General features: G+C 32.6%; 1 protein-coding gene across 4 annotated transcripts in view; it reads left to right on the plus strand.

Moving 5' to 3' along the window:
• The window catches only part of LOC130640729 (uncharacterized), a 115,934-nt gene that overhangs the window by 29,750 nt on the left and 61,819 nt on the right, over window positions 1-24,365 (plus strand). For 3 of the 4 annotated variants that reach the window (XM_057447251.1, XM_057447253.1, XM_057447254.1), the window contains exons 40-78: window positions 76-296; window positions 370-670; window positions 781-987; window positions 1,068-1,634; window positions 1,870-2,409; window positions 2,582-2,788; window positions 2,877-3,434; window positions 3,583-4,146; window positions 4,431-4,640; window positions 4,742-5,266; window positions 5,364-5,903; window positions 6,236-6,445; window positions 6,629-7,246; window positions 7,449-7,985; window positions 8,583-8,789; window positions 9,294-9,860; window positions 10,195-10,737; window positions 10,898-11,104; window positions 11,224-11,796; window positions 12,345-12,908; window positions 13,038-13,244; window positions 13,361-13,912; window positions 14,042-14,602; window positions 14,767-14,973; window positions 15,067-15,627; window positions 15,701-16,273; window positions 16,465-16,671; window positions 16,779-17,372; window positions 17,572-18,144; window positions 18,667-18,873; window positions 19,007-19,570; window positions 19,653-20,219; window positions 20,307-20,510; window positions 20,788-21,345; window positions 21,482-22,045; window positions 22,171-22,377; window positions 22,537-23,064; window positions 23,210-23,779; window positions 23,978-24,184. In XM_057447251.1, coding sequence (XP_057303234.1) covers window positions 76-296; window positions 370-670; window positions 781-987; window positions 1,068-1,634; window positions 1,870-2,409; window positions 2,582-2,788; window positions 2,877-3,434; window positions 3,583-4,146; window positions 4,431-4,640; window positions 4,742-5,266; window positions 5,364-5,903; window positions 6,236-6,445; window positions 6,629-7,246; window positions 7,449-7,985; window positions 8,583-8,789; window positions 9,294-9,860; window positions 10,195-10,737; window positions 10,898-11,104; window positions 11,224-11,796; window positions 12,345-12,908; window positions 13,038-13,244; window positions 13,361-13,912; window positions 14,042-14,602; window positions 14,767-14,973; window positions 15,067-15,627; window positions 15,701-16,273; window positions 16,465-16,671; window positions 16,779-17,372; window positions 17,572-18,144; window positions 18,667-18,873; window positions 19,007-19,570; window positions 19,653-20,219; window positions 20,307-20,510; window positions 20,788-21,345; window positions 21,482-22,045; window positions 22,171-22,377; window positions 22,537-23,064; window positions 23,210-23,779; window positions 23,978-24,184 — 16,677 coding nt within the window. The remainder of the gene's footprint in view (window positions 1-75; window positions 297-369; window positions 671-780; window positions 988-1,067; window positions 1,635-1,869; window positions 2,410-2,581; window positions 2,789-2,876; window positions 3,435-3,582; window positions 4,147-4,430; window positions 4,641-4,741; window positions 5,267-5,363; window positions 5,904-6,235; window positions 6,446-6,628; window positions 7,247-7,448; window positions 7,986-8,582; window positions 8,790-9,293; window positions 9,861-10,194; window positions 10,738-10,897; window positions 11,105-11,223; window positions 11,797-12,344; window positions 12,909-13,037; window positions 13,245-13,360; window positions 13,913-14,041; window positions 14,603-14,766; window positions 14,974-15,066; window positions 15,628-15,700; window positions 16,274-16,464; window positions 16,672-16,778; window positions 17,373-17,571; window positions 18,145-18,666; window positions 18,874-19,006; window positions 19,571-19,652; window positions 20,220-20,306; window positions 20,511-20,787; window positions 21,346-21,481; window positions 22,046-22,170; window positions 22,378-22,536; window positions 23,065-23,209; window positions 23,780-23,977; window positions 24,185-24,365) is intronic. The other variant, XM_057447252.1, reaches the window with a different exon arrangement.

A 24,365-nucleotide genomic window follows, 5' to 3' on the forward strand; every position in this document is an offset into this window, starting at 1 on the left:
TATGTAGGAATATGAAAATTTAACATGACATTTGTAATACAGTAAAGGAAATAAATTACCAAATTCCCTTTTTAGGAAAAGTTCAACAGTTGGACATCACTTTCATTTTGGGAGCTAGTAATAAAAGAAATGCTGATTTGCAGTCACAAGTGGCATATAAAATGATTGAAGAATATGATTTATCCTCTTCTGCAATTGCTGTGATTTTAAATAAACAAGCTTTTGCCAAGGTAGCTAAAGATATGGGACAATATGTATCAAAAAATGGACTGTTAAACTACATAATAACTCTGCGGGTAAGTAATAATTTAAATTTTTTATCTTTTTATATTTAATTATTTTTTATTAAAAAAATTTGTATTTAAATAGACTCCTATCAATGCTCGTAATTTACTGTCATCATTACGAAAAGCTGAATCTGAAATCACCTACCGCCCTAATTCATCTAAAACAATTGTTTTATTTGTTGACAAATTGCCAACAACTGCAGATATAGAACAAGCAAGAAAGTTAAGAGAGAAGAACTTTAGAATTATTGTGGTTGGTGCTGGTTCAAAGGTTAAAAAAGAGAATTTAAAGCCTTTATCGGGTGATGTTGATAATCTCTTAATTGTTACTGAAAAGAATGTTAATGATATTAGTAAAGAAGCAAGAGGCAAAACCAGCACAGGTAACACATTTAAAATTAACTTTTAATTTTTATGCATTTATTTATATATTCATTTCAATTTTAATAAACTGTTTTCTTATTTGCGATAAAAATCCCTATCTTTGTTGCAGGCATTTCATGCAATAGCTGTAAAGAACCAAAAACATGTTTAAAGAAACTCGACAACTCAGTAGAGTGCGTATGTCCACTATGTATTAAAGAAACTTTTAAACCAGTTTGTGGTAGTGATGGTAAAACGTATGCTAATGTTGAATGCATGAATAACGCAGCTTGTACGCAGCATACACGACTTAGTGTGTTAAAGAATACAGCTTGTGGTAAGTTTTATCTATTTTATTATCTGTCGTTGCTTTTAGTCATTTTGCAGTGCTGAAAATGTTGGATTTTATTATTTTAGGAATGGATAAACCCACTGAAATTGTAATTGCTGTTGATGGTTCAGAAGATGTAACTTTTAAAACCATGAACAAAATTAGAGATTATATTGAGAAATTGATCCAAACGTTTGAAATTTCCACAACAAAATCCAGAGTCAGTATTCTTGTGTACAGTAATAAAGCAGACGTAAAACTCAGACTTAAAGAAGGAAACACAAAGCAGCGTGTGCTTTCAGCCCTCGACAATCTGAAGGGCAATGGAAAACGAAATTTAACATTAGTGTTTAACACCATTAATAAATCAGTGTTAGATAAAAATTCAGTGCGTGAAGATGCAGGTAAGTATATTCTTTTATTTATTAATGGACCGAATGACCAAGAAAAATCGTCAAAATTTAATGAAATTCTTAAAAAACTGAAACGTGAAAACATACAAATCACTGTGGTTGGTGTTGGAGGTAAAGTAGCTGATAATACTGTAAATAAAATCTCATCTTCGCCTGATGATGGAATTGTTGTGAATGAGAATGATTTATTAAAGGCACTTCCAGTTGTCGCTGATGGGTTAGGAAAATCAGCTGCTAAAGGTTAGACCCTTTCAAATTTTGTTTTTTTAATTTTTTGTATTATGGAAAATTGAGACATGGTTAAGGTTAAATATTTTTTAAGGCAGTATAAGTTTAGGCAATGTGCTGTAAACCTAAAACCATTCCTGTCACTGTGCTCAGCAATAGAATTAAAAAGCTGTTTCTTTAAATTATGATTTTACGGAATATTGAGAAATATGTCTGACAAGTTTTGACATTTAGTATTTATCTTTAGGTTCTTCAAAATTGCTTGACATGATCTTTGTTATGGGAATTGATGAAGGATCATCACAAAAAGAATTTCAAGTGCAAAAAGAAATTGTGAAAAAAATGATTGCTAGGGAAACCATATCGAACAGTGCAACATTAATTGGTGTTGTAATATATGGCTCAGACAGTATTACTGAAATACCACTTGGTTCATTGACTGATCGAAATCAGTTATTACGACGAATTGACACATTGAATGGACAGTCACCTTCATCAGAAGGAATAAAGGAAGGTTTGCAGCTAGCAAATACAGAAATGCAATACAGTACACGACAAAACGCAGGAAAATCAATTATTTTATTTACTACTAAAGCTCCATTTTATGCAAAAGATCCTATTGGCAACATGGAAAAAGATGACATTAAAGTTATTGTTGTCGGTGTTGGGGAAAAAGTTGATAAGAATGACATAAAAGATGTGACTGGAAATGACAATGTGTTTGTGGTTAAAGACAACGATGATGTTGACAATGTGGTTGGTAAAATAACCGATTCTAGCAGACCAGGTAAAAAGCTTGATAACATTGTGTAATTTTTACAAAGAGGCATGTAAACAAACTTTCCCTAAATTGACTTTTGTTTTTTGTTTCTTTCAGTTCTGCGTATCTATGCAAATTCACAAAAACAACAAGTGCTATTCATGAGTAGGCTGCAGCTAACACCATGCTTTTTTTATAGATCCATGCATAAAAAAAGACTGCCAGTTTTATTCTATGTGCTTGCCAAGAAGTGATGGAACAGCACAATGTATTTGTCCATCCTGCGAGAAGTCATTTGCTCCAGTTTGTGATGACAATGAAGAGACACATGCATCTGAATGCTACATGAAACGTTATGCCTGTCAGAACAACCAAAACTTAAAGGTTACTTCACAAGGAGCTTGTAGTACGTGTTACCTTTGTTTTAAATAAGTTACATAACTCTTTTTAAAATAGATGATTTTAATCGTTTAATTTAAATATGTTTTCCCTAGGTATCTCTGGTTATCTGCACGTTGCATACATGATGGACGCATCATCAAATAATGCTTTGTATTATAATGCAATGAAAACCTTTGTTAAGAATAATGTGAAAACACTGCCTTTTAATGATGACAAAACTCATGTTTCTATCATCAGTTATGGAAAGCCTGGTGATATTGATATTCTTTCTGGAAAACCTTCAAATACATTACTGAATCAGATTAAAGGTTTGTCTCCAAAAGAGGGCCGAGAAGACGTGCCAGCAGCTTTGATAACATTGAAGCGTTTGTTTGATACAGAAGTTTTCCCTAAAAGACCAGCAAAAGTTTTAATTGTTTTCAGAAATAACGGCATACCAGCCGGACAAAAGTCTTCTTCTCTTCAAAGTTTTGACAAAATGAGAACAGATGATGATGTAAAGATAATAACAGTTGGTCTTGGTGAGCAAAACAAACAAGAAGATCTAGTGAAAATTGCTGACAATAAGGATAGCATTGCTATTATATCAAATGCTGATGAGCTTTATAAGCTGTTCCCTATTGTCAGTCGAGTTATTTCAACTTCATCAGGTAAACATGTTTAAGCTGTGAGTCTTGCTTTTAACCAAATATTATCATATATTTTTATTATGATGATTTCTACCTTCTGTCTAGTTCTCAGAAAACTTACGAGTCTCTAAGCACAGATTTTTAAGTGATATATATTTTCTACAATTAGGGGCTTCACCAGTAGTAATCGATCTTGGCATTGTACTGGGAGTGTCATCATCAAATTCTGATGAAAACTTTAAAGCAATGAAGACTATTATTAAAGAGACATTAAAGTCATATGATGTATCTTTACAAGCAACAAGAGTTGGAATTGTTTTATATGGTGAAAATGCTGAAGTAGTTTCCTATTTAAAAGATTCTAAGGATTCACCCTCTATCCTTAAGGCACTAGATTCTTTAGAATATCCTGGCGATGGTTCTGATGTAAACAAAGCTTTAATAACAACAAATACTGATTTGTTCACAACTAAAAATGGTGCTAGAATTGGTGTTGGTAAAGTTATATTGTTGTTTGTTGACAAAAAATCTGATGAAGACCCTGCTGCAGTTGCACAATCATTTACTCGCAATGGTATTAAAATCATTACCATTGGTGTTGGTTCTGATATTGATAAAGATGAACTAAAAAGGATTACATCGGATTACCGAAAAGTCATTATTGTTGAACCACCTGTTAATAATAGCAAATTAAAAGAAATTACCAAAGATATCAGGTCCACAAGCAAACCTAGTAAGATATATTTCTTTTTCTTATAGTGTAGTGTAAGTAGCAATATAGGAACTCTTGTGGTCGAAATGCAGTGTTAACCTTCGAACTTAGAAAGTGCTGACTTTAGAGATAAGGCTAAGTATAGGTATCAAGAATACCAATGAGAATAATACTAAATATAAGAATAGCGTTGCTAGGCCTAATGCGGTCAGTTGTCCAGTGGAGCTTCTCAGTTGTCTTATTGGAAAGATTCTTTAACATTATAAAAATCTTATGTTATTGCATTTTGCTATATTTTATTTAAGATCCATGTAAAGAAACAAATTGTCAGTTTAATTCTATTTGCCAACTCGTGTCTCCATCAAATGCAACTTGTGTTTGCCCGGAATGCAAAAGCAAAGGTTATTCACTTGTATGTGGAAGTGATGGGAGAACTTATGCTACGAAATGCCACCTGTTGAAATATGCTTGCATTAATGAAAAGTATATCTCTCTTGTAAAAACTTCGCCTTGTGGTAAGCACTGCTGTATTTGTTATTGTGTAAAATAAATGTGTAATTTAACCTTATTCTAATGTTTCTGGTATATATTTATAACATAATTTATCTTTGTCTAGAAATACAAAAGCCTTTGAAGGTGATGTACTTAGTTCACGACACATCAAAGTTAAGTATTTCAAACTTAAAAGACATCAAGGAGTTTACAGAGAATGATCAGAAGTCTTATACCAACGCTGAACAAACAGAAATTTATATCAATCAAATTACGCCATCATCGGGTGAACAAAAAAGAGAAATTGAAAGCATGAAGCTTAACATCATCAACTACAATAAACTCAGCGATGCAATCACATTCGTCAAAAATAATGCCTTAGGATCTAATAAAGATATGGGAAAGGTGCTGGTCCTAATACTTGATCAAAAGATTGATAATAAGGACCAAGTTAAAATTGAAGGTATATTGCAGAATATCAAGAATTCTGGTGTAAGAGTTGTAGTGGTTGGTGCTGGTACAGATATGAATACCCAAGATATTAAGGGACTTCCAACTTCACCCAGAGGTGGTGTAGTTATACAAATTGATGGTGGTGGTCTTTCTAATCTTATACCTATTTTGTCTGAAAATGCAGGAAAAGCTGCAGGTTTGTTTTGTTTTTCATTTGTTCTTCATTTTGTTTTTCTTTGTTGTGCTGTCTGTACAAATTTATCTTGTACTAATTTATCTTATATTCATATTAGCACAAAGTGAAACTCTTGATCTTGTTGTTATCCTGGACACCAAAGCAGTCCGTAAAAACCTGGAATTATTTAAGAGACAAAAGGAAATGTTAAAAAATATCCTGAAGGATTACTCGATTGGAACAAAAAACACTTTGGTTGGAATTGTCTTAAATGGGGACTATCCACGCACAGTTTCACATTTAAATAGTTACACAGACAAGAAAAGATTGTATCAGTTTATTGATTCTATACAAAATCGTGGAGAAGGGTACGATATAGACTCGTCATTGACTCAAGCTAGGATGTTATTTGAGAAGGGCCGAAAAGATGCTGCAAAAACATTAGTTATATTTAGAACACATGAAGCTGCTACCGATCCTGCTGTTAAGCAAAAACTTGAACAACTAGGTTACAAGGTTGTTGTTGTTGGTCTGGGTCAAGATATTAATCCAACAGAACTTGTTGATTTAGCAGGAGAAAAAGGAGACGTGGCAACGTCTGCAAATGAAAAGGATGATGACGACGTTTCTAAAAGAATTATTGATAGTCTTCTGCCAGGTAAAATTTTAGGTATTTATTGATGTTATAATATGACGTGCATTTTGTTTAAAGACCATTTTTGAAGATAAAATTAATAATTTTAGTTTTGAATTATATAATATGTAAAGATGACATAGGGATTATTAATGCAACACATAAAGTGGTAAGAAGCGAAATTCTAATTTGATGTTTTGGCAAACTGGAATCTCAGCTTCAAAATCAAATAATTTTGACATTCTTATATATGACAGTAACATGTGTACATTTACTTGATATGGCTAAAGTAATCGTACATCATAAGAACCTAGTTTGAGTATATACAACATTTAACTTTATTATACTTTCTGTAGATCCATGCCGATTGGTTACTTGTAGTTTTGGAAGCAAATGTCTTTCTAAGCTTGACCGGTCATATGAATGTGTCTGCAAAGTTTGTGATAAAAATAACAACAAACCTGTTTGTGGTAGCAATGGATTAACATACCAAAGTAAATGTCATCTCGATTATTATGTTTGCTCAAAGAAGATGTCTGTTACAGTTGCTAAAAGTCAGCCATGTGGTATGCTATTTTTTTGTTTAAAATGTTTAAGGAGATAGAAAAATTAAATGTTGAAAATTAAATAAAATATAAAAGGCACATTTACATTGTCATACTCAGTATTTTAAAGTTTTTTCATCCTATTTTTAACATTCATAAACAGTAGACGTTGTAACAGCATTATTATTCTTTTATATATCCAAGGTTTATCCCAATCAGTCGAGATGTTTTATTTACTTGATATATCCAAAGATGTTAATGATGAGAAACTAAACAGCATGCTACAAATATTAAATAACCACGCCCATGCTCTCCAAGATCCATCCAAGAATGCCAAATTCTCAGTGTTCTTTTACCCATCATCTACAAGCAACCTACAGTATCCCTTGTACAGTAACAGCAAGATCACAAACGGTCTTGCTGATGATAAAAAGATTAAAACTCTGATAGAGGGAGTCATAAATTCGGAGGAGTTTAAGGAAATAAAATTTAAAGAAGACAGAAAACTTGACACTGCACTAGACGCTTTAATTCGTCAAATGGCCCAAAAAAGTGATAACAGCACCAATCGAGTTATCGTTGCTTTCGTTGCTGGAGAAAGCGACCCAGCTTCATCTCTGGTTCTCTCAGACATTGCCAATGATCTGAAAAAGAGAAAAATCCAACTGTTATTTATTGTGGACAAAAAGAAAGCAGATGTTGACGAATTGAAGAAGGCTACACCAGTTAATAACATTGTTTTAACAGACTTTACCAGTGATTTTGAGAATTCTTTACCGAAGCTATCAAAAGTACTTGAGGAAGCCATTGGCAACAAAAAAGGTAGGAAGACTTTAAAAATCCTGCATAATAAAGCTATTTTCATTATTTTATTCGCACCATTCTGGTGAAAAAAATAAAATAAAATAAATAAATAAAATTATTGCTATTGTGTGTTTATTTGGAGAAATTTCCTGCAACAATTTAATCGTTTTATTTGTTACCATTTATGCATCTATATTACTTTTTTATATTCATTTTCCAGATGCTGACAATATGTTAGACATTGGTATTTTAATGGGTGGACCCTATTCTCAACTGTACAACCAACAACGTAATTTAATGAAAGAAGTCATTGCTAATTACGATATTTCCTCTACCGCTGTGCAAGTTGGTGTTGTGACGTACGGACAATCTGCTATGTTACAGATACCTCTAAACAAACACAAAATAAAAAAAGGGTTACAGAGCGAACTTTCATTTATTAAACCAGGTGCTCCTGGAAATAATTTTAATGGTGGCCTAAATGTGGTTTTGTCAGATCTTTTTAGCACAAATTACGGAGCAAGAAAGTTGGCTGCAAAAAGGTTGCTGGTATTTGTCACCGACCAAGTAAATATTGATCCAAACATTGCTCAAAAGTTGGAAAATAGTGGTGTTAAAATCATTGTTCTCACGGTTGGACTTCCACCTGATAGCAACAAGGTTAAAGAGTTAGTCGATGACATCAATAATATTGTTACCACTGGTCCTGTTGATGTCGATGGAACTGTGACAGAAGTTATAGAAAAGTTAAATCCAGGTGTGTTGTTAGTTTATGGGTTTTGATAGTAGTAGTTGGTGGCACATGGAAACATTTCGCGAATTTCCGTAATGTATCCTATATGTCTTTTTTATACCTCATTATGCCTGTCTTGTCACTTGAGATACCATTTTGTGTGACCTCTTTTATGAGAATTTATGAACTGTTATATGTAAAAATCTTATAATCCTGTACAAAATTAAAAAAATCAGCTGCGTACAGAACGCTGTGAAAATTCCACTTTTTCTGCGATGCTGTTGTCCACTATAATTATTACAATTGATGGATTTTAATTTAATAAAGTAACCAAAGTTTTTTATTAACAAGTGATTTTTGACATTAATATAGAACATATAGGCTGCAAATAATTTTTTATGGGTATTATCATTTTAGCAATTTGGCAATTCATGAAACGCGACAAACTATATTTTTCTGGGTTATTCAACTTTGTTAACATATAAACCGAAACACATCAAACCCTAAGGCTGCAATGACGATGTCATTATTTTCTACACAAACTTTACGTGGTCACGCCATAAGTCACCTGAGTTGTATTCCTAATATAGTTATTCATGCAGTTCTTTTTTTTTCCAATAGACAAATGTAAAACAACATCGTGTGATTTTGGTAAATGCCTCCAAAGATTGGATGGAACAACAGAATGTAATTGTGAAGTATGTCCTCCAAACTATGCTCCAATTTGTGCTAGCAATAAACGAACTTATGCGTCTGTATGTCATCTGAACAGATATAGGTGTTTATATAAAAGAAATGATGTTGAAGTTGTGAGCAATGAACCATGTGGTAAGTTGCTTGTTATACACCCCCGTAGCATTTTATATAGAATATGAAAAATATTATCTAGTCAGGTTCCTGTTCAAAACAACATGTCTTATGTTTTTATAAATGATTGTTGTAGTTATGGTAACTAGATGTAGTTGATTCCTATTAATACTTCATAAAATGGAACCTAGAAAATTTGATCAAATGTGGATATTATATTTTTTTATATTTTTCTGAGCTTTCCTTTATTCTATCAATACATTTTTTATTTATTTATAAAAACTATAAATCTTTATCTTTAAATTTTATGAATAGTTAAATTTGGATTTGATGAGGTAACTAAAGCTATAAAGTGCTTCAGTAAATTTTGGGAAATATAAAGTATGTTTACGAAATTAAATTTGTCACAGCAAAGTTTTTATATACATTTGATATACTTTTACATAGTAAAATGTGATGGAATTCTGATATTTTAGGCAATATCATTATTACTTGTCTTACTATATCTTTTATTGTTTTCTCTAGGCTTTTCTGCCCCATTAGACTTGGTATATGTAATAGACACTTCAAAGGATTCTCCTTCAACTTGGTTGTCTAATCTTCAACAGTACATATCCAATGATCTGAAAGGGTATAATGTTAGCAACAAAGGTGTTCACATTTCTGTTGTGAAATATGCTGATGTTGCCAAAGTTGTGCTTTCTTTAAAAGAAGGTATTTCAAAGGATCGCACTATTAATGCTGTTAGAAGTTTAACAATTTCAAAGGGAACTAGAAAGGTTGATAATGCTTTAAAGGTTGTCAATGAAAAAGTCCTCACGACAGCGAATGGTGCTAGAGCTAATGCTAAAAAATTAGTTATTTTGTTTATGACTGGCAAATCAGATCCAGAGAGTTTATCAAGCATACAAAAAAATGCTGAAGTTCTCAAAGGAAATGGTGCAACTATTACTGTTATTGGATTAGGAACCGACTTACGAAAAACAGACATCAAAGATATTGGTAGCTTTGATGACACATCTATTGTAATGCCATATGACAATTTGCCAAATGTCATGTCATTCATTTCAGGAATACTATCACAGCTATCAGGTAAATTTTAATATAAGTGTGCTAAATAACAGTGCATGTAAAATCACTGACCTAGCCAGCTGTATGACATGACATATGATAGGAAATATAAACCTTAACATCATTTTATAAAGTGCACCCCAGAGTTTTTAAGACTTAAATGTTTTAAAATTACAGTACTTAAACGATTTTAAAACTAGCAAAAAATCATTGGCAAGAGTATTGAAATTTTTAATGTTTTTAAGTAAAATGTAACACACTGTGTACACTAATGTAAGTAGTGCATGGTGCATTGTGTACAGTCATTGAATTGATTGCCAGTTGTTATAGCTGTAACAATGTTTCTTTTTTCTAGAACCATCACAAAGTATCGACTTAATGTTTGTTGTGGGAACAACACCTGATTCTAACTCTGATCCGAAACTTTCATTGCAAAAGAAACTTATAAAATCAATTTTATCAGAATATGAATTATCACCTTCACAAGTTAATGTTGGTTTGATTACAATTGGACAGAAGCCTGAAACGTTTCTTCCATTATCAAAATACAATGAAGCAAAAATGTTTAATTCTCGCCTTAATGAACTTTTGCCAGTTAGAACAGGCTATAACATCGACGCTGCACTTACACTCGCCAATGAGGAACTCGAAAAGAGTAAACGTGATGTAGAGAAGATTATTGTTTTGTTTCTTATGGATAAACCAGATGAAGATCCGGCAGACACTGCAAAACAGATGAGGGAAAAAGGTGTAAAAATAACTGTTGTTGATATTAAAGGAGATCTTGATAAAAGCATACTTAATGATATAGCAGGTAAAGATGGAAATATACTCAATACCCAATCAAGTCATGACATTAAGGACACAGTGGATTCTCTGGTTGACAATGTCAAGCCAGGTAATAAAATTTTGAATTTTTTAATATATAAAAACAAGTGTGTTATAAAATATCTGTTATGCTAGCTTTCAGCTGCATACTGCAGGCATGATTGCATATCTTTAATTATGTTGTTTACAAGTTCTTGTGTGAGTGTATAAATTTTTTCACCCTTATATAGATCCATGTGATATCATTGCTTGTCATGGCTCAACAAAATGCGTAGTTCAATCTGATAATACTCCGACCTGCAAATGTCCAACTTGTAATGAAAAATACAAGCCTGTTTGTGGTAGGGATGGTCGTACATATGCAAACAAATGTTACTTAACTTCTATGGGTTGCAATAAAGAAAATGAAGCCAGTGTTGCAAAAGAAACTGCTTGTGGTATAAATCTTATAATTTTCAAAAATTTGTGAATAATTCAATGTTTATGTTATTTACTTTTGAAGCATTTAACATTGGCATAGGAGGGATTATACCTTTTTTTGATGTTAATCTTTTAGGTATCACACCAAAAAATCTTGATTTAGTTGTTGCTTTTGATGCATCAGCATCTGTGGATAGAGAACAATTTAGAAACATAAAAGACATTGTTTACAATAGTTTGTCTACCTATGACATATCCAATCCAACAGTTCGTTTGAATTTACTATCATTTGGTAACAAAGTTCAGGAACATCTAAAATTTGACAGTGGCATTACTAATTTACTTCTGAAGGACAAGTTGAAAGCTGTCAATCTCCTTGGTGGTGCAAGAAGCATTTCTTCTGTTCTAAAGCACATAAAGGATACATATCCTAAAGGAGGCAGCCAAAAGAAGCTGTTGCTTTTAGTTATAACTGGTAATACCAATCCTGCAGATAAAGAGTATTTAGCAACAGAAATTAGAGATTTGAAGACGTTAGGTTTTAAGACAGTTGTCATTGCTGTTGGCCAGAATATCGATGACAAAGAATTAAAATTATTGTCTACTGGTGATGAAAATGATTCAAGTGGTGATGTCCTTGTTGTTGGAAGTGGTAATATGTTACCAACAATTTTGGGAGATATTGAAGAAATTATTGGTCGATATACAGGTACTGTTTGTGGATAATATATAGAAAACAAATGTCACTCTGTAAAGATAACGCATTGTCATGTGCCAAATTGTGAAGCAATTATTAAAATAGTCCCATAAAAACGTTTTAAACGTATGAAGTAGGCTCACCTAAAATCAACCTTTTTTTCAATTAATATAAACACTGATTAAAATTTGAATTGTGAAGTTATAAAATATTAAAATTGAAACATCTTAAATTCCAAAAGTATTGAAAGCGAGCATGCTTATTTCTTCGTTGGTGACTTGGGAATAACAACTTAAAAGTAACTAGAAATTATTTTCTTTATATAAGAAAATATATTTTTCACACCAGATGCAGTCAGGTATACTGATCGGTACTACCTGTAAAATACAAAGCTCTCAGTCAAGATCACAGAACTCCTTGCTTTGCATTTCCCAGTGTATAACATCAAAACGGTTCAGTATCCGTTTAATTCTGTGTCTTTTTCTTATTTTTGTAGTTCAGGGTACTATTTTTTTTATATTAAAGTATATAAAATCTACTTTTTATTACTATTCATGTAGCTTCACCAGATGATACTGCTGACCCAATCGATGTTGTCTTTGCCATGGGAGCCTCAAGTAATAACAAAGATAAAGCATTTGCTGCACAGAAAAAGTATGCTCAAAATATTATTGATGAGTACAAAATATCTCCTAGTGGCACTCGTGTCGGCATACTAACGTATGGTAACACTGTGAGAACATCGACTGAACTAAGCGAAATGCTTGATGCTAATGGACTTAAGATAAAAGTTAATAATCTCAAGAATCCTGGAGATGGCGCCAAGTTTGATTTGGCTTTAAAAGCAGCACTGAATATGTTGAGGAGTGAAAAGGCACGCGTTTCAGCTAAAAAGTCTATTATTTTGTTTACTGATTCTAAGAACAGTGGTGATGTCTCAGACCTGTACAAATATTCCAATGACCTGAAATCGAATAATATCAAGCTTGTTGTTGTTGGCTTTGGTAAAGATGTTGATGAATCTGAACTTAAAGGGATTGTTGGTAATCCAGGTGATGTCATAGTTGTTGAAGATTACGAAAAGTTCCCAAAAGGAAAAGAAGTTTTAGATAAAACAGTAACTGGTATGTAGATTTAGAAACAATTATCACGTATTTCATTGTATTTTTTATCTTATTAATCTTATCTTCCATCTTATTTAATGATGTTAACAGACTGTAATATTGAATTTCAAAATTTACAAACCTTTTTAGATCCGTGCGAAAATGCAGATTGCCCATTTGCTTCGAAATGTGTATCCAAGCTAGACAAAACAGTAGAATGTATGTGTCCTGTGTGTGATTTAAAGTATGCCTTGGTTTGTGGTGATAATGGAAAAACCTACGGTTCTAAATGTTTGTTGGAAGCTGAGGCCTGCGAACAGAGGAAAGTTATTAAACGTGTCAAAGATGGTGCTTGTGGTAAGAGATGTTAATCATTAATGCTTTGATTGTTTACTTATACAGGGGTACATTTGCACATGTCCTTTTTCAAGATTTGTCTCATTTTGTACTGTTATATTCTGATTTAAATTTAGGGATAGAAAAAGAAGTCGAGATCTTGTTTGCAATTGACAGCTCCAGTGGAACAAGTCAAAAAGACATTGCCATGATGTCCGATTTTATTAAAAATGTTCTCAAACAATACAAAAACACACAAAAAGAAAATAATTTAGGACTTTTGAATTATGGTTCCTATACAAAATCTGAATTGGACCTTTCAAAGAACAATAGAGAAAATCTATTGAAAGCTTTAGTAGATCTGAAGAAAGTTGATGGAGAGAGAAATTTAAGCCCTGTCTTTGAAAAGGCCAGTTTGGAGATGTCTTACGCGATGGACCCTAATACTAAACACCTTGTTGTTTTTGTTCTTGGCAAGATAAATCCCAATGACATCTCAAAAACATTAAAAGCGGCTGAAATACTTCGTTCTAAATCCATCAAGATAACTTTAGTTGCCTTATCCACTGGACCTCCAATAAATTTTATGAAGGAATTAACTGGAAATACAAAGCAAGTAATCATTATTGACAGTGTTGCTAAACTTCCAAAGGTTATTGATGATATTGATAGTGTGATTGGCTCTCAGGGTAAGATTCATGATGTTTTTTCTTTATTCTTCCCAATTTATTATGTTTTGTACAAATTTTAATTAAAAGTTTTATGCAAATTTCTTTCGTGATCTTAATTGCGAATCAAACGTTCCATTACTTTTTAAGGACCCATTAAAGTGTATAAAGACATTGCTATTTTATTTGGTGCACATGGAAAAGATGCAGTTAAAGATTTTGATCAACAAAAAGAACTTGCAAATGAAGTTATTCAAAGGTATAATGTATCGTCACAGTTAGCATTGTTTAGTCTTGTTGAAATTGGCGAAACTCCTAACATTGCTTTAAAATTCACAAACATCCACAAACATAGATTATATTCTGCTATTCTGAAGTTAACAAACAAAGCCTTGCAAAGCCCGATTAATGTTCTTAAAAACATTAAATTTGTAAACAAAGTTGTGTTTACAACGGAAAATGGAGCTAGAGATGGTGCTGGCAGAGAGATCATTTTGTTCATGAATGATAAATCAAAAAATAATGACGAAGAACTTAATGAAGCAGTTAGTGAATTGGACAACAACAATGTTAAGATAACTGTTGTCCCAGTTGGTAAAAATGTGGATTCCAAAGAAGTAGAAAAGATTGCAGTTAATGGTAATGTTGTAGACACAAAGGGCAAGGATTTGTTGGACAATGTAGATAATATCGTGAATGTCTTGAAGCCAGGTAAATGTGATATTATAACAAAATATCAACTTCCCAAGCTACAATAGAAAAATGAATGAAAAGTAGTGGATTACTGGCATGTCTTTGTAACTGTTGTCATTTGTCCTAAAAAAGTCTTGTTTTGTAAAAAAATGATATTTTACTAATAAACATTGTAATATTAGATGCTTGTGCTGATGTAAAATGCTCATACAGTGGAAAGTGCATTGAGAAAACAGATGGATCAACTGAATGTATCTGTAAAACCTGCCCTGCATTGTATGCACAAGTATGTGGTGATAATGGTATAACTTATGCATCTAAATGTCATCTTGAACAGGCTTCTTGTCAACAGCAGAAGCCAATATTGATGGTGAAAGATTCTCCTTGTGGTAAGCAACTTTCTTCCCATAATTCTTTACAAATTAACATTAAAATTGACTAAGAAGTTATTTCGTAATGATATGTTTTTGTTTAATCTGCAGGTACAAGCAAAGGTTTAAATGTAATATACATTATTGATACCTCCAAATACACATCGACAGAAGATCTTGCAAATATAAAAGACTACATTAGTGCCTCAGTAAAGAATTTCATGCTGTCTAAAAATAATGTTAATGTTGGCATCATTGCTACATCTGCAAATCCTGGTGTTGTATTAAAGTCTTCTGATGGTACTTCAGAAGGTCTAGTTCTTTCTAAATTGAACAATCTAAATAAAGGATATGGCAAATTAAATCTAAATAATGTCCTTGCATTTTCACAAGATAATGTCTTTAATACGCTACGCAAAGGTGTGAAAACGCTGTTACTTTTCATCACAACAAGCCCCATTGTGTCAAACGATATCACAGCAGCAAAGGATGTGTTAGATGACCTGAAAGCAAAGAAAGATTTCAAAATTTCTGTTATTTCTATCGGCGATGCAGATCCTGATGCTTTAAAGAATCTGACAACCTTGCCAGGAAATGTGGACACTATAAAGAACAGCAAAGATTTAACAAATGTGTTTGATGCCATTGATAAGGCAATAAAGAAAATGACCAGTATGTTAAAATTTAATATCTTTATATTTTTCTCATTTTTTTATATTTCTACTACTAACTGTTGCGTTTTTAGGGCCAACTGATGACACAGCGACAGACATTGTTGCTATTATTGGTTCAAATGCATTTAATAAACAGAAATCTTTCGGAGAACAAAAAGATTTTCTAGAAGCATTTGCCAACAAATATAAAGTTGGTTCTACTGGAATGCTGATGAGTGTGGTATTAAATGGAAATGAGCCAGAGTTGACAAATCAACTCAATTCTGCCCAAACGTCTTCGAAATTGAATTTATTATCACACATTAAGAACCTACGGAATAAAGGGAACGGATACAACCTTGGTAAATCCATACAACTAGCAAGAAAGTTGTTATACAGCACCGATGACGGTGCAAGAAGAGATGCAGCAAAAACTGCTGTTATCATTGTTGATTCTAAAATTACAGGCTCATACACTGTTCTCGATAGTGAAGTTAGCAAGTTAAAGGAATCTGGTGCAAAGGTTATTTTTATCAGTGTTGGGGAGGAAGCAGAATCAGATGTCCTAAGAAACTTGGTTTCTGATAAAGCTGATCTCTTTAGAACTGATAAACCTGAGGGATTGAAGGATTTAGTTGAAAAAGTGACTGATAATACCGCACCTGGTGAATAATGATTTATTGCTTATTATGTGGTCACCTAAATAACCTTTTAAGCTTTTGGACCACTTTTTCTCAAATATTATTTTATACTTGTGGCAAAAGTATTGTTTTATTATATGCATATTATTATATAAGGTACGGTTTTATCAGGAAGTTAATTTTAATAATAAAGTGGAAATTTATATTTTTTGTAGATGCTTGCTCACAAAAATCCTGCAAGCACGGAAAATGTGTGACCTTACCAGATAACACTGCATCTTGCTTGTGCACGACTTGTGAAAGTGGAAACTACCAACCTGTCTGTGGATCAGATGGCCGTAATTACGCATCACCATGTGAGCTGGAACACTATTCATGCAGGAATAGTATAGATGTTAAACTTCAGAAAAGTACACCTTGCGGTACGAAACAAAACAACATATATGTGTTCAAAGCAAAATTTGTCAGCTTATGTTTTTAGTGTGTCTTGAATAATATTAATAGTTTTAATTTACCTTTATTTATCTAGAATCCAAACAGGCGGTGGATCTTGTATTTGTAATTGACTCATCAAATAAAGTTCCAAATACAGTGTTACTACAAACTAAAGTTTTTATCAAGAATCTGTTGTCTAATTATAAGATTTCTAAAGAAAATGCCCATATTTCTCTGGTTAATTACGGAGAAAAGCCAGAAATTCTCATAACACTGGAAAAAGGAACTGAAGCAAAGACTGTTGGAAATGTTCTTAATGCAATACAAAAGTTGGGCGGGAAAAATAACATGGAAGAAGCATTAAAATTTGTCAAGACAAACGTGTTAAAATCAGAACATGGTGGTCGTGATGGGGTACACAAACATGTTGTTTTGTTTACATTCTCACCTGAAGAAAGAAATGAAAAAATTATTGATGCAGCAAAACGTCTTAAGGAAATATCACCTGATGGTGCAAGCATCACTGTAGTTGGAGTTGGAAAACATGACAAAGGATATCTTTCAGAAATTGCTACTAGTGAAAACGATGTTGTGTTAGTACCGGCAACAAAATTGTCCAAGGATGCCTTGTTGAATGTTTTATTTGGTCCTAAATTTGTGGAAGTTGCAGATAATATCAATGAAAACAGTATGTACTTTTTAAAAACGCGTGCATTTATCTAGTAGAAATATAAAATTAACAAGAGGCCATGTAGTTCATTGACCATTTTTATTAAATATTGTAGTGTTCATAATAAGTTTTAAGATAGTATTGAGTTTACAATTTGCATTGTTTAAGTCCATAAATTCGTTCTTAATATTAGTAAATAAACACATCTTGTTTTTAGCTACACCTGTTGGATTGGATGTTGTCTTTGTCTTCAGCTCAGCAGGTGTAAATGCATCAGCTCTCTTCGAAAAGGAAAAATACATTGCTCAACTTCTTGCAAAGGAATACACATTATCGCCAAATACTCTCAATATAGGTGCAATTATTGATGCCAACACTGGGCCTAAGATTGCTGTTAAACTTGAACCTTATGCAACAAGTGAAAATATTCAATCTAAGTTATCAACCATCAACTATGAAGGTGAAAGCAACGACATTGCGCAAGCTGTAGAATTTGTCAAGGACAAGGTATTTGACAAGCAGTCAAATAAAAGAAAGAACGTTCCAAAAACTATTGTTATATTCTTCAATAAAATCGATCAGGAAGTAGACAATATAAAAACAGCTGTTATGAAGTTAAAGAACGACAATGAAGTAACCCTTGTTGCCGTACCTGTTGGAAAAGGTTCTGATATAAATAAAATTGTTAAAATCTTAAGCGAAAAAGACAGCATTGTAACCATCGATGTAGAGCTACCCGATGAGCAAAAGAAAAATAAAGTTAAAGATCTTTCAAGAAAAACATACCCTGGTAAAATCACTTTCATTAGTTTTTTTGTTAGTTTTCTTAGCTTGTTAGACTTACGAGTATTTTGAAATCATGAGCAAGATATAGTATATAGTATAGTATAGATCGTATAAACTACAAATTCGATAGCACATTAAACCCATTGTGTTGATAATTCTTTGGTAAACAGGGTGTTCACTTTGTCAGGCATGCAAGGAAAGGTAGATATTGTCAGTCATCTCCAAATATAGTCAAAATGTCAGGACAATAATAGAAATATCAGCAATTTCTTGTAGATGTCAGAGATATGTTAGGAAATTTAAGTTCAAATTAGAGTCATTTTCATTTTTTAAAATATTGACAAGGATTAAATTTCAATTTTTTTCTTAAAGATTAAGCATCATTCTTTTACAGTCTATATTTCAGTCAAGTCTATACTGAGATTACTTCTTTGTAAATTCTTATTGATTTGCCTTCACTGCAGATTAGCACTTTATATTGTATTGTATCTTTTAAATCTGTTAACTACACTCCTCGCTACTTTAGATAAGTGTCAGGAAAAATCGTGTGATTTTTATGGAAATTGCGTAACTAAAACCGACCAGGAAATAGAATGCGTTTGTACCGTATGTGATGACACATATGACATGCTTTGTGCATCTGATGGAAAAACATATGCTAGCGAATGCTGGATGAAGAGAGAAGCTTGCAAAAAAAAGGTCAGCATTAACCTGGTGAAAAAAGGTCCATGTGGTAAGAGTCTATAATGTCAATAATTTTTTATTGTATTGAAACCTGTTAAGTAACTACGGGGATTATAGTTTTAAAATTGATTTGAAATGGTTTTACCTTTAGTTAAAATATATCTTTTGTAAATTTTTATTAGGTGTCTCATCGCCGTTAGATGTAGTGTTTGCTGTCGATACATCAGATGCTGTTGACAAAGAACTTTACAATAAAGTCCAAGAACTGTTAAAAGAAATGACCACGCAGTTCCAAGTATCACCAGACCTTGCCCATATTGCTTTTACATCATTTGGAAGCAAAACTAATTCTACCTCTTTGGGTGATGGTACTTCAGAGAATGACGTCCTAAAACACATCATGACGTTACCTGCAATGGGGGGAAAAGTTGATTATGTTAATATGCTCAAATCAGTCAACAAAAATGTGTTACGTAATAGTGGTCGTGAGGTACCAATACAGTTGATCCTTTTCGCAGTAGGTGATGCCAACCCTGTTGATGAATCGGCCATTAAAAAGGAAATACAAAAAATCCAATCAGAGCACATTTTGAAAGGAATATCTGTGTTTGTTGTTAGCTTGTTGGATAAAAATAATACCTTGGAAAGAGCTCTTGACCCTGAAGATGAGATATATTATCCAGAGGGAATCCCAGACATACCAACCTGTGTCACAGTTGTTGAGGAAAATGCAAAACAACTTCTTGGTAAATATTTTTGTATGCAGGACGAAAGTTTTTAAAAGATTGATTGCATATATCCTATTTTCTTAATATTCTTCCTGTTTAGATAAAACTAAGGTAATGGATATTGGAATCATATTCAGTGGCAATAATCCTGAAGGTAATGCTGTAAAAGCTAATTTTGTTAAAAAGTTTTTGGAGAAGTATACGTTAACACAAGACAAAACTCGAGTTGGTATTATTAAACCTACTGCAAAAGGTTTACCTTCCTTCCTAAAAAAGCTAAGCGAGCAAATGACAGCAGATGACATCGAGAGAGATCTATTGTCAATTGCCGCTTCTGGTGCTATGGATACTTTTGTCTCTCAAGCTCTTAAGTTAGCAAAGAATGAATTATATGACAAATCTAACGGAGGACGAAACCATGCTTTTAAATCTCTGCTTGTTATATTGCATGGCGATGACAAGCAATTAAACAAATCAGTTCAGTACGTAGACGAATTAAAGAGTCTCTCAGAAAATGCTGTCAAAACTGTTGTGGTAGCAATTGGAGGAAGTGTTATTAACAAAGATTTAGCAGATGCTGTTAAACCAAAAACGAATCTGGTAACTGTTGAGAATCCTGATAAGTTATTTGACAAGTTAGATGATATTCTCAAAAAGATTAGACCTGGTAATATATTTTTATAATACCATTTACATTTTTGTTTGTGATAAGTTTAATATTATGTGTGCACATTCTAATTCTTATTCGATACAGATGCTTGCCTAAAAGCAAAATGTCATGATCACAGCTTATGTGTGGAAAATGGAAATAAAGCTAGCTGTGTTTGTAAAGATTGTCCTTACCTCTATGATCCTGTCTGTGGAAATAATGGTAAAACCTATGCATCGAAATGTGAGATGCATTTGGCATCATGTAAACAAAATGTGCACTTGAAAGTAGTGAAAAACAAACCATGCGGTAAGTTAAAAATATGCTGCATAATCTAAGCAAGATTATAACATATCTTGTAATAAAACACCTTATTGTGATCAATTATGTAGAAATTAGCATGCATACAATCTTTTTTCCTAAGTGAATTTAAAATATACAAACTTGTATCAGTAATTTATGCGACATGTAAATATAGTAATAAGATTTTAGTAAAACTGAAAACAGTCATTCTTGCTTGTTTAAATGAAATAACGCTACATTCATAACTCACCATTTTAAGTGTGTAATGTTCATGGGTTTTTAGGTATAAGACATCTAAATGACGTCGCATTTGTGATTGACACATCTAGTGATGTTTCAAAGAACGAGCTGTCAGATGTGAAAGATTTTATAAAAACTTTCTCTACATCATACAAATTTAATGGTGAAACTTTTATATCAATTGTCAACTATGGTCGTCAAACCCAAATTCCTTTACTGTTAAAAGGAGGTGGTTCATATAGAGTTGTTGATTATACTCTCGATTTTATATCGGCTATTGGCGGAAAAAGAAATATGGGCAGTATGTTTACTGCTTTAAGCGACGATGTATTTACTAACCAAAATGGTGCCAGAAGTAAGGCTGTTAAAACTGCTATTTTGTTTGTACATGGCAACAACATGGAGGGAATTGATAAAAACACAATAAAACAAATCAAGGACAAAGGTATAAAGGTTATTGTTATTGCTATTGGTGAAAATGTAAACAAAGGCGACATTGAAGATATTGTTGACAATAAAGCAGATGCAATATACATTGGAAAGACCTCTGATTTGCCAACTGCCTTTACAAAACTTGAAGGTGCTCTTTCAAACACAGATGGTAATTGTTTTTTCTTTTTTATTAAACTATGCTGTGGTTAATGTTAACATGTTAAATATATTTTTGTTTATACTGCTTTTAGTAGGCCCTAATAGCGGAACAATTAGTTTCTCCTTAAACTTGTTTTTATCTTCAGTAGAAAACAATGTTCTTGAAGTGGGTATACTTATGTCAACATTTGATCAACAACGTGACTCTTCGTGGTTTAAGAAGCAGAAGGACACTATAATTGAACTCATCAATAGTTATTCCACGTCAACAGTAGATGTACGGTTTAGTGCGAGCATATATGGTGATTCTGTGAAAGTCCTAAAATGGTTTAATTCTGGTGGTAATTCTGAAGAGTTTAAAGCATACATAAAAAATGTTCGAAAGCCTAAAGGTGATGGAGTTGTCAAAAATGCTTTGAAAGCAGCAGCTGAAGAAATGTTTTCTTCCAACTCTGGCTCTGTTAAAACTTCAAGGAAAGTGTTACTGTTGTTTATTGATAGTGGTGGTCAAAATTATAATGCAACTCAAGAACTTCAAAAGTTAAGAAATAAAAATGTAAAGATCATTGTGATACTATCTGGAGATCCATTGTCTTATGCAGGCATTGATAATATTATTGGAAAAGATGGCAAGTTAATTGTGATTAAAGATCCTAAGTCCGATACCACTGCTAATGTTGCAGATACCATAAATAAAATCTTAAAATCAGGTAATTAAAAAATCAAGGAATTAAAGGAATTATGATGCTTTTTCATTCCCACTCCAAAGAATTTGTTTGTTAGTATCATGTAATTAGATATGCATGCAATTTTTTTCCTGTTTTTTTTTTTTTAGACATTTGTGATAATAAAGTATGCGAATACTATGCTACATGTGTTGTCTATCCTGATAAAACCTCTGATTGTGTTTGTCCTGTATGTGAACCCATGTATTCACTTGTATGTGGCTCTGATGGCAGCACCTATTCTAGTGAATGTATGCTAAAGCAAAAAGCTTGTAGAGAGAAGAAAATGATCACTGTAGTGGACAAAACAGGATGTGGTACGTAGAATTTTTTTTAAATCTTACTAGCTAATTTTTGTTATCTGTTTAATCTCTTGGTCATGCTGGCATATGTGACTTTGAAATATAAAAACCAAAGAGGTAAGAAGGTTCAACTATTACGTCTAAAGGTTTTATATACCTTTTTGTTTTTACTAGAACCCAGCAAATCAATCAATTTAATTCACGCAGTTGATATGTCTACCGATGTACCTAGTACCACTTTAAATAAAGTAATTGAACTTGTTACACAAGTATCTAAAAAGTATGACCCTAAAGCCCATGATGTTAAACTGGTTGGATATGCCGATTCTCCAGACGCAATAAACACATTTGAGAGACAAAAGGAAATTGCTATCAGTGAAATTCCCTTCTATAAGCCTCTAAGTGGATTCAATTTGGAAAAGATGCTAAAAGAAGTCAAACGTACCTTCAAGAAAAACACTGATAAACCAAATGGTTTGATCTTGTATCTGAACACAAACTTAGCGCAAGATAAAAACATAAGGGATTTAATTAAGTCACTGAACGATGAGGAAAAGAAGAACTTCATCATTACAGTTGTTCTTCAGCCTGGCTCATCTGTTGATTCTATTTCTGATATTGAAAATGTAGTTCCAACTAATACCGACAAATTACCAGAAGTAGTTGACAACATTGACAGAAAGATTAATGACCTTAGTAATGGTATGCTCCATGAATTTTGATAGTTTTACCTTGTGTATTAACAATTATTTTTATTAAAAGTATTCCTTATTAGTGTCATGACATATTGACCTTGCAAAAAACAATATTATCAATTTGCTTTTTTACATATTGACCTTGTTTTTAGTTGGTGATGTTGAACTGGATCTTGGATTCATTATGGGTTCATATAGTTTAAATGCTGCTGAAGCATTTAATTTGGAGAAAGATTTTGCAGCACAATATATACAAACTCTACCTTATCGTAAAGATAAAATAAATATTGGCTTTATTACGTATGGGAAATCTGCAAATGTTGAGCACAAATTTGGAGAGATAACAACTATCGCATCTGCTTTACAGACGCTAAAATTTAACATTAGAAATCCCAATAACGGAAATAATGTTACTATCGCGTTGCAAGCTGCCAGAAAAAATTTGTTTAAGGAAGCTACAAATTTAAACACATATGGTACACGCAGAAATGCTTTGAAATCACTGGTTGTCTTTATTGACCAGCCTTTGTTAGATGATGTCACCAAAGAAGTTTCACTTCTACAAGATGCTGGCGTACAGGTTACTTTTGTTGCTCTTATGGACAAGATTGATAAAGATATGTTAATAAAAAAAATTGGACAAGAAGTTACCGTGTTATTTATTAAAGATGGGAAAGTATCTACAGATGATGTTAAAGAAACAGTTGATAAAATTTCTTCTGGTAGGTTTTCTTTTTCAAGAAAGTGACCAAGGCGAATTGAATTTTATAAAAAGCATAGTTAAACTTTGAATGTTGACCAGCTTCTGTTTTTAGGATTATAGTGTTTAGCTTAGATTTTCCCGGAATTAATACTTGAATGATTTAAAATTTTATGATGTGGGTTTTTATTGCGATATTATTACCTTTTTTCCTTTTTAGATCAATGTAAAAAGGATAGCTGTGATGCATCTTCCCGATGTGTCGAGGCAGTGTATGGTGCTCCGAAATGTGTTTGCCCAGTTTGCCCAAATGTGTATATTCCAGCTTGTGCAAGTAATGGAAAATTGTACGCAAGTCGTTGTCATATGGAAAAAGATATGTGTGAAAATAAATTGATACTTGAACATGTTGCGAGGGAAGCATGTGGTAAGTATAAACCAATATTAATGATACTATGGTACTATAATGATTATATGCTTATTGTGTTTATTTAAAAGCAACAATATTGTTACGTGTTCTCAAGTTTGTTCAATCTATGTTATTGTTGAAATAGTCATTGTTAGCAATGACTCTTATTTCTGTTCTTGTGTTACTTACCCTTGCAATG

Source organism: Hydractinia symbiolongicarpus, chromosome 4 (assembly GCF_029227915.1).
Source record: "Hydractinia symbiolongicarpus strain clone_291-10 chromosome 4, HSymV2.1, whole genome shotgun sequence".
Classification (NCBI taxonomy): domain Eukaryota; kingdom Metazoa; phylum Cnidaria; class Hydrozoa; order Anthoathecata; family Hydractiniidae; genus Hydractinia; species Hydractinia symbiolongicarpus.